General features: G+C 34.3%; 2 protein-coding genes across 3 annotated transcripts; both read right to left on the reverse strand.

Annotated features, from left to right (window-relative positions):
* Window positions 1-878: 878 nt before the first annotated feature.
* LOC142517447 (sister chromatid cohesion 1 protein 1) lies at window positions 879-7,652 on the reverse strand. 2 transcript variants are annotated; one of them, XR_012813207.1, is made up of 21 exons: window positions 7,527-7,652; window positions 6,942-7,010; window positions 6,779-6,837; window positions 6,644-6,688; window positions 6,490-6,509; window positions 6,268-6,341; window positions 5,960-6,077; window positions 5,508-5,580; window positions 5,307-5,385; window positions 5,004-5,116; window positions 4,332-4,405; window positions 4,090-4,242; window positions 3,568-3,736; window positions 3,418-3,497; window positions 3,147-3,336; window positions 2,982-3,060; window positions 2,726-2,862; window positions 2,448-2,535; window positions 2,224-2,336; window positions 1,345-1,481; window positions 879-1,121 (listed from the first exon to the last, which is right to left on the reverse strand). XR_012813207.1 is itself a non-coding variant. In XM_075619920.1 (20 exons), exons 1-20 carry the CDS (start codon window positions 7,577-7,579, stop codon window positions 1,399-1,401), a joined length of 1,869 nt encoding a protein of 622 aa, XP_075476035.1. In that variant the 5' UTR covers window positions 7,580-7,652; the 3' UTR covers window positions 879-1,398. The 2 variants fall into 2 exon arrangements, 1 of the variants encoding a protein (XP_075476035.1); XM_075619920.1 differs by having other exon boundaries at window positions 879-1,481.
* Window positions 7,653-11,583: 3,931 nt separating this feature from the next.
* LOC142538693 (putative methyltransferase PMT23) lies at window positions 11,584-15,382 on the reverse strand. Its single transcript, XM_075643995.1, has 8 exons — window positions 14,748-15,382; window positions 14,108-14,257; window positions 13,301-13,571; window positions 13,116-13,226; window positions 12,704-12,878; window positions 12,378-12,620; window positions 12,082-12,276; window positions 11,584-11,978 (listed from the first exon to the last, which is right to left on the reverse strand). Exons 1-8 carry the CDS (start codon window positions 15,273-15,275, stop codon window positions 11,792-11,794), a joined length of 1,860 nt encoding a protein of 619 aa, XP_075500110.1. The 5' UTR covers window positions 15,276-15,382; the 3' UTR covers window positions 11,584-11,791.
* Between the last annotated feature and the right edge of the window lie 624 nt (window positions 15,383-16,006).

The raw sequence follows: 16,006 nt of genomic DNA on the forward strand, positions 1-16,006 counted from the left end.
ACCTACGATATTTGCATGCTAAGTCTTTAGGCTCACTAGACTTGATTGTTGTAGGTACTGATGAGCATGGGGCCGGGGGCGGGGACCAGTGAGCCAGCTTGGGTCGGCAGTAGTGGCACCCAAGGACCTCATTTGCAGCATGTTACCATTTTATGCAAACATTTTTATCTGTTGTTGAATATTCTTAAATTGTTATTTTGGCAAACTTTATTTTCTTCCGCTGCTATATTTTTAAACATTGAACCTGATTCATCAGTTGATTTTATGAATGAGACAATTTAAGTTCTTTAAAAAGAAACTTTTTAATTTTCCTCAAAATTTTCAAGCAAGGATTTTCGGGCATTCACATTATTCATATTTAGTACCTTGTTTCAGAAATGTACATACATATTATATATACATTGGATTTTGCCTTACGTTTCTATAGGAGAAGTGTTGGCTAATAACAGCACATCCTTAGTTAATATTAATGCATCCATGCACATATGACATGTTCGTATAATATTTTTTATAATTTATTTTATTTATATTTAAATGATGATCAAATGTATTATAAAAAATAGTGAGATATTACATTGTAATTTTGATATATGAATTAAAAACTAAATAGAAAAAAAACGGAAAAAAGACCAAAATAAGAATTAAACCTACAACTTGATATTTAGAAAACAAAACTCTATCTGCTAAGCTACGTATAATATACATTAAAATTTTAACAAACTTTATTAATATAAATAATTATTAAAATAAACCATGACATCGAAAGTTACTTATTCTAATGGTTTCAAACTTAATAATATAATATATAATACAGACGAGCTAAAAGTCAACTGCATTTTGCAACTTAAATTATGCCAATATGACAACATACTAAATATTTTCAAATCGTTGATCCAATAAAATAGTTTACATACGTTTTCAAATAGCAAGTGCAGATGCAATAAAAATTATGGTCAAATGGTATTTCTGTGGTCTCTCATCATCATCTTGAAAAGGAGCTTCTGTTGTTCATTAGTCATTATCCCATATTGAATCTGTCCAGTTTAGATTATTTCTTCTTCTAAACCTTAACATCGTTGATTCGGTTAAGATTACCTTATACGATCGAGCAAACCATCCCACTGGGCTTCTCGCAAAATTCAAATGGAATCATCAGTCCCTCATAGTTTATAGAAATTCACACGACTTGAGGAGCCAGGATAGATACTTGACTGAAAACTATGAAAATCTTGAGTAGCACCAAGAACTTTGGAACAAGTGCATCAACATATATAAATGGCATGTACGAGTAACTAAACAGTGCAGTAAGAATAAATGTTATCAAATAATATTAATGAAACTCACTCCTCGATAGCTTAAAGTATTGCCTCAACTCAAGTCATCTCCTTGGTCTTTTCTCTACATCTTGGTTCCCCTGGAGATCAGAATGTCACCATATGGTTCTTTTTGCTCCACCCTTACGTAGTCTCTTGTAGCAAGAACTGCCGCAGAAAAAGTGAACATATGACCATAGATTAATTGCATTTTGGTAGCCTTCTTGTGGTTTAAAAATAAAACTAATAGTTGATAAAGTTAATACAATCTAGAAAACACAGGTGATGCACAGTTATAGAATATGAATATCCAACCGAAACATATCCAATTCTGTAGTGAATGATGCAATAGGTACTTTAGTGATTTGAAATAGGTGGCATTTCATCGAGTTTTCAAGAAATATAAGTGTTACGAGATCGTGAGTTTTCGTCCTGAAACGAGCCTCAATTTCCACCATTATTAAACAATAGGGAAACAAGGCCGAGGAATCCGTGAGGTGATGATGATACAAAGCCAGTAATAAGCCTAATACCATGATCCATGTCTCGAGATCATGATATCGTAACACAAATTTCATAAGAAAAATGTTGTTGATCCCCTTATCAATCGAAGAAGGGATTTTCCCATTAGTTGTGTGATTTTTCCCTTTGTTCTGTTTGTCGGCCTAATAAATATCGAATTAAACAAGAAATCCTCCTATTAATTATTTCTTCCTTTTAGGGGGAGTAACAGCATTATTTCACACATGACACATTCAAATAAAAATATGTACGGATGTACCATTCATCCAAAATAAAAAAACAGGCTGCTATTTCGAATGGAGAGATTCGAATAAGGGCACATGAGAAATCCCGTGAAGTAACTTGCCTAATAATCGTAAAAATTGATGAATGAGGTGGATGTAAATACCGCAAGTCTGATAGAAAAGACACGATGCTCTCTTTTTGTTCATTCCAAAAGCTAAATGGTTTAGAGATTCAGTTTTGGCAGTTCCAGGTGTATCAAAATGAGTCTTCAGATGCCTGTGTGAATTCATATGTGACAAAAGTTAAACCATCATGTCTTATAATTTAAGTAATTTACATGTATCTGGACAATAATAATATTAAAAAAAAAAAGAATAAGAAGCCTACATTCTGATGGAATCCGTTATATGGTCTTGTGGCGGATTAATAATCGGAGGTTTTTGGGTTTGTGTAGGTCCAGTTTCTACCATAAGATCTGCAATAAATCAGAAGTCAAGTACTTCATTTAACGAAGTAAAATTGAAGAAAAAATTGCTAAGTTTTCGAGTGAAAAAAGAGTACTTTTTTCGACCTAACTAAACGAGTTAGCCCCTAGACAAATTTCTAGTTCTTGCCATATTGAATGTGCGACTAAAACAAAGATTGATTGTTCCATTTACCGTTACCTGGTGTTGATCCATATTCAGAAAGTCTAGCCAACTTGAAGTTTGGATCAGGATGATGCCATGAAAACTCCTCTGCCACGGGTTCGAGGCCATTTTCACTGTTTTTAGAAGCGGAGTATGGCCTTTTCTTGCCTGGCCTGAATGGCGTGAAAACAATGTTCAGAACTAGACTTCATTAGTTGAATAACCATTTCTGTAAAGATCTATGTTCAATCCAGGGAAAGATATTAATCAGAGCTGCGAACAATTAACTAACCGTCCTGAATTGCCATCTGAATTGTTTGAAAAGAAACCATGTCCAGATCCCGAGCTGGGGATTGACCTTATGTCATCACCTGTGGAATCATAAGATGAATAGTTTTGTTAATGAGAAGTACCATAGTTCGGTGTACACAAAATAACTATGAAAACCTTTGCATACCAGAATTTCCAGGGGTGGCCATTACTCCGTGGGCATCTTTTAATCCCACTCCATTGATTTTGAGGTTGCTTCTGTGTCCTTCCATTATTATTTCTGGTGGCATTCCATTATCAAAGACATTTGCTCTTTGTTTCTCGACAGAAATGCTCATTGACTGGGAGTCCCTTCTTCCTTGAGGTACATGAAACGGCTTTACATCCATCCATACACTTCATTAGAAAGAACTGTATGATTCTCTTTTAAAAGTCCCACACAAAAAAAGGATGCTTACGTCTGCTAGAGGTTCCATAAATAGCCTTTCGGTTGGAGATGAGGATGATGGTTCTGGTGGATGGTGATTAGAGGTTCGACCTGTGATCAACGTACAATGTTTTGACCTTCAAATTTGTAAGTCATTCATATGTAGTGATGAAATTCATACCAGAAGGTGAATCTAGTGGAGGTTGAGTACTCTTGATCCATAATTCCAAAAGGGGTGTTGGATAATGAACTTGTCTGTTTCCATTTGTGAATAATCCTTCCGCTAGGACAATTGAAGGAAGGTCCATGAGAGTGGATGTCTTCATTGTAGCCATGGGATTCAAGGGAGGCTGTTACATATTTAAGTAATGAGGCAAATCTCCTTAGACGAGTAGCAAGTTCCAGAATAAATGACACATGAAATGAAATGCGCCGATGATGCATTCATAGTCTATTCAATAAGTCGGCATCCGAGGGTTATCTTTTAATAATAACTTCAGTCATTCTAGACAAGCCAAACACCATTTGTTTAGAATTGTTTAACTGCAGAAATTCCGGATGCATTCCAAAGAAGAGAAGGCATGTGCTGGTTACAGAGTTCTACTCGTTGAACTGTTTCGGATTGCTTTGGTATTGGAATAGCAGGAAACAATCTAATAGCATGACTTGCAATTTGGGAAAAAAGCATAAAGAGAAATACGACCTTTCGCTTCCTTGTTCGTCCTGATATGATACTAGAAGAGTTCTGAAGCCAAGATTGATATATGTGACCCGGAATGATGGTTTGATCATAGTCCATCACAAGGGCTGCAGAACTTTTAGCTCTTCTTTGAGCAGGCCTTCTTTTCACTTGAGCCTGCTAAAGGAAAACAAACTTATGTGACATCCTTGATTCAACACCTTCTTTTGATGTCTCATTTACAATTTTCATGCATATTTCGCCACCTTATTAGCGTGCTTGCTTTCATCAGAATTCTGCTGATTAGCTTGTTCCTTAGGATGTTCAAGGTTTTCACCAGCTACAAGAACACAGATTAGAAGGCAATTAGTTCCTCCATATTCAGTTGATTCGTTGAAATGGTAACAACATTCTTATTATGTCTGAACTTAAATCCATGTTAATGCAGTTTTCCTGCTGACATGTTTCGAAGGACAATAAATTTCATCTCGATGTTCTTTATTACTGACAGAAATACTCGAGAAAATGAAAGTGATTGAAGATACCGAAGCAAGTACTTAAGCTACCAGCCAGAGCCCAGAGGCAGTATAGTAACATCAGAAAGAAGAGAGAGTGCCCTTGTTTAGTTGCATCTAATTAATCTTTATTTTCAAATTATTTTGTATTTGTGTGATATTCCTTAATCAGATACCGATCTGGAGTTTGTAAAACAGAAAAAAGGAATTAGCATAAGTTTAGACTCTTTGCTTAAGTTGTCGCAAAATTAAAAATTAAAATAATTTCTTCATGAATTTGGTAAATAGGTAACATTATTGATAGAGGAAACTACCATGCTGGTCTCTAAGTGATATTTTATCGACTGAAGATAAGCTAGGAAATGCCTCAGCACTTCAACTACAACGTTTGCAAACTATTGACAACAAATCTATCTTACTTACGTTTTACAGGCTCCTCTGGGAGAGGTGGTGATGACATAAGACTATTTGGTATTTCAGTATGCTCTGGTGGAGTGAAATTCAATTGTGTCTCTTCATCCCCTCCGATATCAAACCTGTCACAACATTTGAAATCAAGAAACTATTTATAGTTAAAGAAGAAAAAACATATCTTTCAAAGCAGCTGAACAATAGCTTGTCCATATTCAACTGGTATGAAATGTCACTGGAAGTGCAACCTTCAATCATCTGCATATACTAGAAGAACATCATTGCAACTCATTTTTATTTCGATTGAGAATTCACCTTTCGAAGCGATTGAAAACGTAAGTATCTGTCCGATGTGAATCATAGTTTTCACATAAGGTAATGTTAGCAGCATCAGCTGAGATAAGATAGATGATGGAAGAATTAGAAGATATTCTGTGAACCAAAAAACTGGTAAATATGTGCCTAGAGAAAATGGTATTTCACGTTGGCCATTCAAAACAAGGTAGTCACAGATACCTTGATGGTGATCCTGGTTCGCATAATCCCTTGGATTTTGATTATTATAAGGATCATCCACGTTGTCTAAGCTCTGGACAAGAACAGTTTCTGGATTAGCACTTTTACTTGAATGTTTCATACAATGGTTCGCTCACGTGGTTCATGTTGACGAAGACAACAGAATACACTTGAGTGTGCAAGCATTGACTTATAGCAAGTAAACGAGATGCTTCAAAGTTTTCAACATTTAACGGTTCTACATCATCAAAAGAAAAGATAATGAATTTCCTGGTTCTAAACAGGGAGATATATAGTTGCCTAAATAACATTGATTCATGCCATCACTTAGATGCATTAATTTCAAAATATATATGCTAACAAATGAAACTTTTGAATTTGTGTACTGACTCTCTAGCGTCCGAGCATTCTGGATCACTTACAAGTTACTGAAACAGTCTAAAATTGTATACCATGGCGATGTAGCTCTGTTGAAAGTCCATAACAATCGTTCCATTAGATTGCGGAAGCAGATGTTCAATCTCTCCCTGGTCTATTTCATGATTCTGGGGCAAAGTGACTGCCTCATACCTACAAAAGTTCAAATGACTAAGCATAACGAGAACGGAGATTACAATCAAGGCTAATCGAATCAGTAGATGCAATTTGCTGAAAAAAGTGGCGTTATGAAATGCTCTGCTAAACTCCATCAATGTACAAGTATAGAACTCACTGAAAACCATAACAAAAACATTGAAAAAGAAAAAACACGATCACTGACTTGGCTTGGGCTTTGCGAAGTCTCGTTGGATCTGATGGAGCTGATCTTATCTTCCATGCCTCGTTAATTTCTACCTGAGCAAAATATAGTTTGTAAGAATTATTAAACCATAAATCACTATACCAAATTACAATCGGTGGATAAAATTGTGAGCAATGAAATGCGTAAAATATGGGACAAGTACTGATTGTGTCCGTAAGAATAGCTCCTCTTAGTTCTTACCAGCAGGCGGGTGACATCATCTGCAATAGAACACCATAGTATTTAAAAAATGAAAGAAACTTGATACAAGGCACTGCACTTGGGATTTTGATGTACAACTTGGACCCAGAAAAGAGTACAAAAAACACTAAAGAATTTAAGATATGGCGCTCACCATACAGGAGTCTTACTTTTCTTTCGTAAACAATTACCACTCCTCCTGAATTTTTTGAACAAAATAAAATATTAAGATCCATGTTCGATGTGAAAAAAAGGAAGAAGTTCTGTGCGTAATTGGACGTAGAGATACCCATCAGAATTCCAGAAAGTCTTAGAGCCATAGGAACTGAAGGGTTTAAAATCTCTTCGCTGCAATAAATTAATAGGAATGTAAATTTAACGTCCGTGATAGGAATTACGACGTTGATTTTTCGTGAGGAAAAGAACTGTATAAAAGATGAAATTTATTTCACCAGATTTTAATAATGTTGAGCTTGTCCAGCTTTCTTCGATTGATCTTCGCATGCATCGTCGCCGCCATCCTTCACACGCCACCAAAACTCAGACAACTCATAACTTCGAATTCCAATCCTCAATTCATGAAATGAAACCGTGCAGTACAAGAACAGCTCAACAATCATAATCAAATGAACTAGAACCCAGCTCTGCTGCGGAAGTTTTAGAATCTTCCGGAGCCGAAACCATATATTTTTGCATCGATCATATATCGCGCTCATGCAAATACAATTCACCACTCAAATCCCGAAATGCGGAAACAATAATAATTATTTTATCTTGTTATAAAACTCCCGAAGAAGAACAATCGTTAAAAACCCAATAGAGCACAACTGAAACAAATTACAACGCGCAGAGCTCATTGATCTTCATCCACAAAAACTCGATTACACTCCAAGCAATTTAACTCTAACTCAATGCATAAACATATTCACTAATCACTATCATAAAAGTAGATACTACAAATTTCTTCGTTTCTACACATACAAAACAACACAGTCATAAACTGTGAATCATAAACAGCAAGGGAAGCGAGAATCCACCATATCTGGCCGAGCGGAGCTTTCCGAGCTAGCAGCTGGTGAGAGTAGAACATTCTGATACGATTGTTGAAGAGAGAGAGAGAGGGAGAGAGTGATACAGAGCAAGGTGTATGTATATACGGCGTAACGAACAGATTACCCGCCAAGCAGAGGATGTTGCAGAGAGCAAGTGGGGCCCAATGCAAACGCAAAACGAATGCTTTGCGTTCCAAAGTCACCACATGGGGCACCCATTTTCTGTTCTAAGCTTGCCCAACTGATTGACACGTGTCCCTCAGATTCAATTTAAATTTATTATTATTATATTATTATTATTATTATTATGTTTTATTGTGTAAGTGTTCGGAAAAATGTTTCGTTAGAGAATGGTTTCTTTTAGAAATTATAAAGAAGTAATTGAGAAAAAAATCTGAAATTGTTTGAAAATCAAATTCCAAAGTTAATATTTGCTTCAAAATTTAATTTTGTAATAAAATGACAAAAATATTCTTAATTTATATAATATTTATCTCTTTCAATTTTTCAAATTTGATTACGAAATATATTGATATAATAATTATTATATTTTAAATATTTTGTGTCAAAATTAATTTAAATGTTAAACTTTTTTATAGGATTAATACAAACATAATAAAAATTTCATAAAAACTCATGTGAGGTGGTCAATTTTGTGAGATGTATATTTTGTTTGAATTACCTATAAAAAATATTATTTTTATGTCAAAAATATTAATTTTATTGTAAATATAGACAGAGTTGACATGTCTTACTAATAAATATCCATGAGACCGTCTCACAAATGATTACTCTATACAAATGTATAAAATATATTATAAAAAAATAGAAATGAAAATTATGAAAAATGCAAAATATTTTGTAAAAATAAATCTTTAAAATAAAAAATTTCAAATTATATTTTAAAATCATTAAAAAAAATAGAAGCAAAAATATATATATATCAATCTAACTTCTACCTAAAAATACAGAACTTGAATCGAAAACGGATATTCACGAACACCTCAAAACACTTTCATTCAACTAAAATCTAAGAAGTGCATTTTCCCAAACACTCCTTTAGTCTCTTGATTTCATGTTAGTTCTATAAAATAAGTATTTATTTCGACGGTAAGATATCAAATACAACATTCACATGCAAATATGTACACGTACATGGACGGATCCAAGATTTTATATCCGAGTCAGCTAAACTAGACACAAATTGTTAACTTTTAGTGGAAATAAATTCTTAAAAGTTAAATGTATCAAGATTAATATTAATAATAAATCAAATATATCGTGATGTATATATTTAATTAGATGCACAAAAAATGAATAAGGTTTTATCAACTGAACTTATTGTAAAACCAAGATTAAGCAAAAATTGTGATACAGTGTAATACCAAGACGGTGATACTTGTTTTAAACCATATAAAACTTTATTTAATCTAAATACATAAACATGCAAAACATGATTAACAAAACTGAAGAAAAACTATTTTGAATAAGTTTAGTTCTCTTGAAAAAAGCAATTCTGAAACAAGTCAAGACTGTGGTGATTGAGGAAACACTTCAACACAGAGACGGTCTGATGGAGGATCTCTTGCGAATTAAGAAGTTCGTTGCAATCGTGTAGAACTTAGAGCTAACTATGATCCAACCAGTCCAACTGATTTCAATGACATCGATGTATTTAATCAACTGGACATAGATCCAATTACTCATTAGATGAAAGTCAAAGTTTGGGAGAATGACCATCAACTATTCATAGCAGTTAAAACCATTCTCGTCAAAGTCCAGCATCTTCTCCTCTAATCAGAGAAATTTCCCTTGCTACTATTGATGAAGTTGTGCATTCTATTGCAGAACAACATATTAAGGATTTACACGAGTATGAAGTTGAAGAACATGCTCTCGTTCTTGAAATTTTCAACATTAATAGATCAAATGATGAAACTCTTATAGAAATATAGGAACAAGTTGGAGATGTGGCATTTTCTAAGCAAAGCACACAGTAGTGGCTGAGATTGTTCAAGAGTTAGTAAATCAGATAGGGATTGAAGATGCAGTCACTCAGTCTGATTGCAAAATGAACAAGTTTTTCAAGCTCAGACGATTATGCTGATTGAGTAAGGACCGTCCTTCAGTTCAAATCCAACTCTCTCCATGGTTGTGTCTCAACCTATAGTAGTTAAAGACATTCCAAGTGTTGCCCTGTATCCAGAACGGAACATCTCTGAAGACCACATTTTGGACAATATCACCGCAAGTCTGGCTTCCATCACCTCGAGTCTCACCAATATGACGAGAAGATAGATCAACACTGAAAACTCTATAGAAAGCTTTTGAGACAAACTGCTAAAAGAAGTAGCACACATGTCCATGGAGGTTATTGAAATTTTAAGCTATCTGAACAAACTGAAAAAATATCAAGTTTTTAATGCTCGGACTTTCTCTGGAAAAATTACTACCTCCAATCACGAACTAGCAGTTAAGGTAGACAAAGTTCGCGAAGATCTCTCCTAAAAACTTGATATATTGTCTACTCAACTGAACCGCTGTTCTTGAAATTTTGAAGACCCCTAGCATCGACAAAGAGAGGGAAATTAGTCACAGAGGGGAACAATTTTCCAAGAGATCAACTGAGTCAAGCAAGAACTCGAGCCCTCACATATATTTTCGTAGAAGATAGTGCTAGCTTATCAATTTATCTAAAATTGTTGTGTATCAAGATCATTTAAGATTTATAATTAATATTTTGTCAAACAAAAAAAAGAGAAATTTTTAGATCAATTAAGTTTTGATGATTTAACAAACTAAGCCAAAATGAACTGATAATGAGTCAGACTGAAATGAACATGAGCTAAACTGAAAGTATTATAAGACAAAATTTGTTTGAAATATAACTGATATCAAGGTCTACCAAACTGATAGCTGAAGAACAACTGGACTAAAAGATGTTAAGTAAATGAAGAAACATTCTTTGAGGAATTAGTTAGACTACTCAGAGTTAAAAAGCTAAATTATTGGATGAAGTCTTCCGTATCAATGATCTATGATTTGTCAGAAATCCGTGAGCACTACATACAATATACGATTTGTCAAAAAGGACGATGATGTAAAAAAGACGAGATTAACGGCTACCATATTTGGAACGAATATAATATTTGACTTTACCGAACGTTTTCAATCCAAGTTTATAATAGAGGAAATTGTGAATTAGTTAGGCTCTCTGGAATCATCTCATAAGTTCAAGTATACAAGCTTCCAATAACCCAACTACTTTCAAGATTTATTAGCACATGCTTAAGTATTATATCAGATCATTGAGGATCAATTTATGCTTAATATTTTCATTTCGAAATACTTGTAAACTGCCAGTTAGTGTACTGTTCAATGTTGTTTAAGTAAGTAATTTAAATTAGGAGTTTTAGTTAGGTAGTGACAAATCCCTACTGAATCGGGTTATTACAAAGTTTTAATCTCAAAGCCTTCTAGTGAACATCCTTTCAGTCGCCTTATCCTTGATCACCCAACTATTTTTCATGTCTTATCATACTATATTATTTATCACTATCTTTAAATCATTTGTCTATCCCGTTATTATTTTTCGTTTATCCTACAAGACAAATCAAACGATTAATAAATATCTCTTTCAAATTACAAAAAATTAATAAAAAAACATCAACAAATCTGTTTTAGTAAATTTATAATTCACCTGTAACTACAAATTTCATCTACTTTTTAAAAAAATTTAAATTACTAAAATATTTATATTTTATATAAATTTTTGAATTTTTAAATAATCATATTACTCTTAACTAATAAAAATATTTTTTTATATAAACTGTTGAATTTCTAATAAATATATAATTTAAAAAAAAAACGTTAGTGTGTGCGCGTGTGTGTGTTTTTTTTATTATTTAAACATTCACCAACTTTGAGTGCATTAATTAAACAGACATGCGAAGATTTGACGACACAATTATTAATTTTCGATCAAAATCTTCAAATGCACAATAATTACAGAGATATTTATTGTGCATTTGATGATATGAATCAAATTCAACATAAATGGTCGTTTCTTTTGGAAATTTTAATGTTCAATGATATACAAAAAAACTCACTTGGAAAACATATATGAATACAAATCAGTTTTCTTCCCAAAACCAAAGAAAAAAATGATCTTTCCATTTTAGATGATATGCTGTAGATTGAACCAAAGATTAAACAAGGTAAAGTACAAGGGATCTGTACAAACTCGTTTTCTAACCCGGTCGCCAGAAGTCTTTCTTTCCGACAAGAAACTGTTCTTGGTGTACATTTACAGACCAGTTGAGGGATTTCAGAATTCCGGTAAGCATGTTAATAATTTCCATGGTGTCTTGAACCAGTAGATATCCGCCTGGTCTTAATACACGATCGATCTCTACGGCCGTTTCTATCATATCACATCTGGAAAAAGAATGTTACAGCCAAAAGAAGTAAATCTTGTGTAAATTGAAATAATGCAAAAAAGCGTGAAGCATACGAGGAAAAAAAACAGCTTCAGTGGTACCTTTTGGTAAGATTTCCAAAGAGGAAGCTGGAATGCAGTAGATCATATGTTCGTGGGTAGGTGCTCAAAGATTCACACCAGTCGTGGTAAAGACCGATCAGCCCTCTATCGAAAATGACAGATAAAGTGTCTGGTTCATGAATGGGGACGATGTTCATCACCCATAATGGCAAATTTATGATGGCAGAAGCAAACCTGGCACCAGCATGAGAAGGAATGGTAAATATTAACAAAAGCAAGAAACCTGAACGAACTTCTTGGGGTCTGAGAAAGATTAAGTGAAATGTTGGTCTTACCCTCCGTAATGTGCATTCATATCCATCACATTCCTCACACTCGACCAATTTATAGAAAGACCTTCAAGATAAACTTCCGAGACAAGCGCAGACCAGTGTCTGGTATCCGCTTTAAATGTTTCTTCAGCATCAGGCTCAGAAGATAGACTTGGAGGTATATCACTAAGTCTTTCTGGCCAGTTTGATGGCCACTTTTGTGAGTTATTTGGAAGTGGCACAAGGCAACTATCGAGAGGCGAGTACCTATTCGCAGGAAAACAAATGAAAAGGGCAATGATGAAGGTAACCTTGATAAAGATGATGCCATTAAAATTTCAGAACTTTACCATGAACTGTTAAGCCTGCTGCTCTGCTCACACATAGGTGGACTGTTATCTTTGCGATTTTCATAGCAGGAAGATAAGACCGGCTTTTGATAAATAACTAGCCCAATCTGAGAAGAATCAAAGAAAGTTTTTGCCACTACCGACCAGCAAATTGATTCAGTCAGAGCGACCATTGCTGCAAGAAACAGGTTAACAAAATCCTAGAAATGTCAGCCGTGCACAAAGAACAACCCACTTCATTATTGAATCGTTACTACTGAAGCAATGAAGCTCTAGTGATGATCATCAAAGTCAGTTGCACCAATTGTACTCCTTATCGAATGTAAATGCCAAATATTCACAAGGAATTTTAATTTGGCCATGGATTTTTCTTCCGAAGAAAACGGAGGAGGAAGTGTAATGAATCACTAACATTTCCAGACATTCTGGTCTCTTTCATCGTCTCTATAGACTGGTGTAGCTGACCAAATAAAATATCCTCCAGGCCTTAGAATTCTGTTCAGCTCCATCAATGGTTTTCCACCTGTAATTGTCATTTACGGGTCAACGAACCAAAGAAAAAAAACTTAAACTCAAATTGTGGAAAGAGTGTAGTACCATCGGCATCCCAATGAACCCGGCAACGTGCACAATGAATCAAATCGTAAGTATTATCAGCGAATGTTAATTTTTGAGTTCCAATAACAGAGAGAGTAGCAGGAATTCCCCGTTCAAGAGCAAACTGTATTTGAGCCTCGTGCTCATCCTTTGGAGCAAAAGACATAGCCAGAACATTTCTTTCCAGTAGAGTACCACCAAAGCTAGCAACACCACAGCCAACATCCAAAATTACCCTTGTTTTCTTTCCCCATTCAATCACTGGTAAAGTCTGGAGTAAAGAGAAAGCAAAAATTTTAAGATCAATTTTCTTTCATGCTTAATTATTTTTACACAAGATCAACACCAAATTGTGCAAACATCTAACTATTGGTAAATCGATGATAGGTAAACTTAGTCATCCAAATTATTCATGAATATTTCCCCACACCTCCATAACCGAAATCCCAAAGTTCCACGCGATTTAAGCATCATTTCACCATTTACCATGAAAGAATGGATAAATTGTAGCTATGGAAATTAACTCAGAATAGGCTATTAGCTGAATGGAGTCGAACATGTGGACACTCCTTTGAGTTAAGATCAAAGTAAATGCGCACTTATGAATGTAAGAAAGATATTCGATACATGTTAATCTGAAGTAATAACATACAGAAGGCTTTTACTAGAGATCTTAATTTTATTTACCTCATACTCACACCCCAGTCAAACCAACTATCACAAGAATTGTCACAATAGAATAAGAAGAATGTTGATGCAACTTTGGACGGTAAATTAAAAGCCTCAGTATACAACTCAGTGCATTACCTTTTGAATAGACTCAATATACTGATCAACTCCATCCTTGAATTGTGTGCCACCACCAGGAAAAATAAAATAGTAACCTGATTTCTCCACCCAATGCTGGTCCTTCTTGTATTCAACAAGCTTGGGATGAGGAACATTGTTGTACCATACCTGAGAAGCAAATAGATAACATGTAAACCACTCCAGATTAGAAACTACGAAACATTTACCATCATATTTCAAGCTGAAATCGAAGTAATATAGAAACAGCAGCTGATGTTATGCACCCAAGAATGACAAGAAAATTGCAACTACCAACCGTACTCCCAAACAATAGCCATAAACCATAAAGGAAACTCAACATGCCAAGAAACCAATAAAGCGATTCACATTGTGGATAACGTCTGAAAGATCTTGCAGACAGCATATATAAACAAAAAAAAAAAAAAAAACAGAATTATCTCCTCAAAAAACAGAAAGAAGGAAACAAAGAGTAAAATTCAATATCCCTTTGTACATGGGTAATATCAAATTTGGCAACATAAATTACGAACTTTATCCAATCTTAAGATTCAAATATCAGAACATGTCTCATACAAATGGAAAAAAATCCAAGAAAATACTAAAACAACCCTTACCACCAAAGAAAGTATGATCTCACCATATCCCTGCTCTTCGGCCAGGGAACCGGAACTTGGTAACCTTCTGGCAAAGGAACCAAACACCTGGGAGGCAGATCGGGGCAATGCCTCTCCCTATGCTCCATATGGCGACGGGACGGTAACTTCTTAATGACATTCCAATTATCCAAGCACGGAATATAATCCACCGACACAGATCCCTTACACAACTCCCATTGCACGCCCACCATCTGATCATCATCTTCAACAGCAGCGCCATCCTCACTTTCACCAGAATCATTATCTGAAACGGAGCTAGTATTATCACTATTATTGCTGCTGCTGTTGGCAATTCCCGAGCCATTGTTCGAAGAAATCACGCTGTCGTGTAAAGGGTCCGAATCTGGGGGAACTGGGCTGGATTGATTGAGATCACTGGCGATGGCGATTGGGGACTGGGAGTTGGAGATGAGGAGAAAAGTGACTGATATGAGAAGAATGAAAAATACGAATATGAATGGGTATTTTCTTTCCTTCAATAGCTTCGGCACCGATATTTGCACTGCCATTTTTCGAATTTAGCAAGAGTTTAAAAAAGATTCATTAAGATTTTTGCGAAAATGGGATCTTGATTCTCGAACTTCCCTGCAGGTGAAGGAATATAAATCTGTAGCAAGATTATTTAAAGAAGATGGTCATTGTAAATATTTGCAAAATAAAATTATATTTTATATAAGTAATTTTTTTTTCGATTTTTTTTTTGAGCTTGGTGCATGTAAGATGGAGGATAATTTATTGTTGAAAAAATTGATTAATTTTTATCAATTTACTAGTTACATATTAGGTAATTAAGAAAAAATGAGTTTAGTTATTTATTTATTTTGTATTTTTAAAAAATATCTTATGTTACATTTGCATCGATATATTTCAAATGTACTAGGTAAAGACACGTGCAACATACGTGAAAATACATTTCTATTATCAATAATTGTTGTTAAAGAAATGAGATCAGAAGAGATTAATTTACAAAAAATTATATATTAATGATTTCATGCTATATTAGTCGATAGAAAATGAGTAATGCTACATGTGAAACCAAATTTGTACAATAAGAACAATTCAAAAAAATCAATACAAGAAATTTCATTTATCAAAACCTCATGATAAATTAAATATAAAATCTCATTAGATAATAACAAAATCTCACGATATAATTGTTGTAAATATCGCAGTACGATATATTAATTGTACCTTTAGCATTATCCGTAGGAAATTCAATGTAATATAATTTGTACTACAT

Source organism: Primulina tabacum, chromosome 1, assembly GCF_025594145.1.
Source record: "Primulina tabacum isolate GXHZ01 chromosome 1, ASM2559414v2, whole genome shotgun sequence".
NCBI classification, from domain to species: Eukaryota; Viridiplantae; Streptophyta; class Magnoliopsida; order Lamiales; family Gesneriaceae; genus Primulina; species Primulina tabacum.

What these genes read in the sequence shown, in the direction of transcription:
- LOC142517447 (XM_075619920.1), bottom strand. Translation starts at nt 7,579, where the DNA reads ATGTTCTACTCTCACCAGCTGCTAGCTCGGAAAGCTCCGCTCGGCCAG. An exon ending in GAACCAGGATCACCATCAAG is followed by an intron (nt 5,386 to 5,507) that starts GTATCTGTGACT and finishes ATCTTATCTCAG; the next exon opens with CTGATGCTGCTAACATTACC. An exon ending in AAAGCAAGCACGCTAATAAG is followed by an intron (nt 4,243 to 4,331) that starts GTGGCGAAATAT and finishes TTCCTTTAGCAG; the next exon opens with GCTCAAGTGAAAAGAAGGCC.
- LOC142538693 (XM_075643995.1), bottom strand. Translation starts at nt 15,275, where the DNA reads ATGGCAGTGCAAATATCGGTGCCGAAGCTATTGAAGGAAAGAAAATAC. An exon ending in GGTTCATTGGGATGCCGATG is followed by an intron (nt 13,227 to 13,300) that starts GTACTACACTCT and finishes TGACAATTACAG; the next exon opens with GTGGAAAACCATTGATGGAG. An exon ending in TTTGGAAATCTTACCAAAAG is followed by an intron (nt 11,979 to 12,081) that starts GTACCACTGAAG and finishes TTCTTTTTCCAG; the next exon opens with ATGTGATATGATAGAAACGG.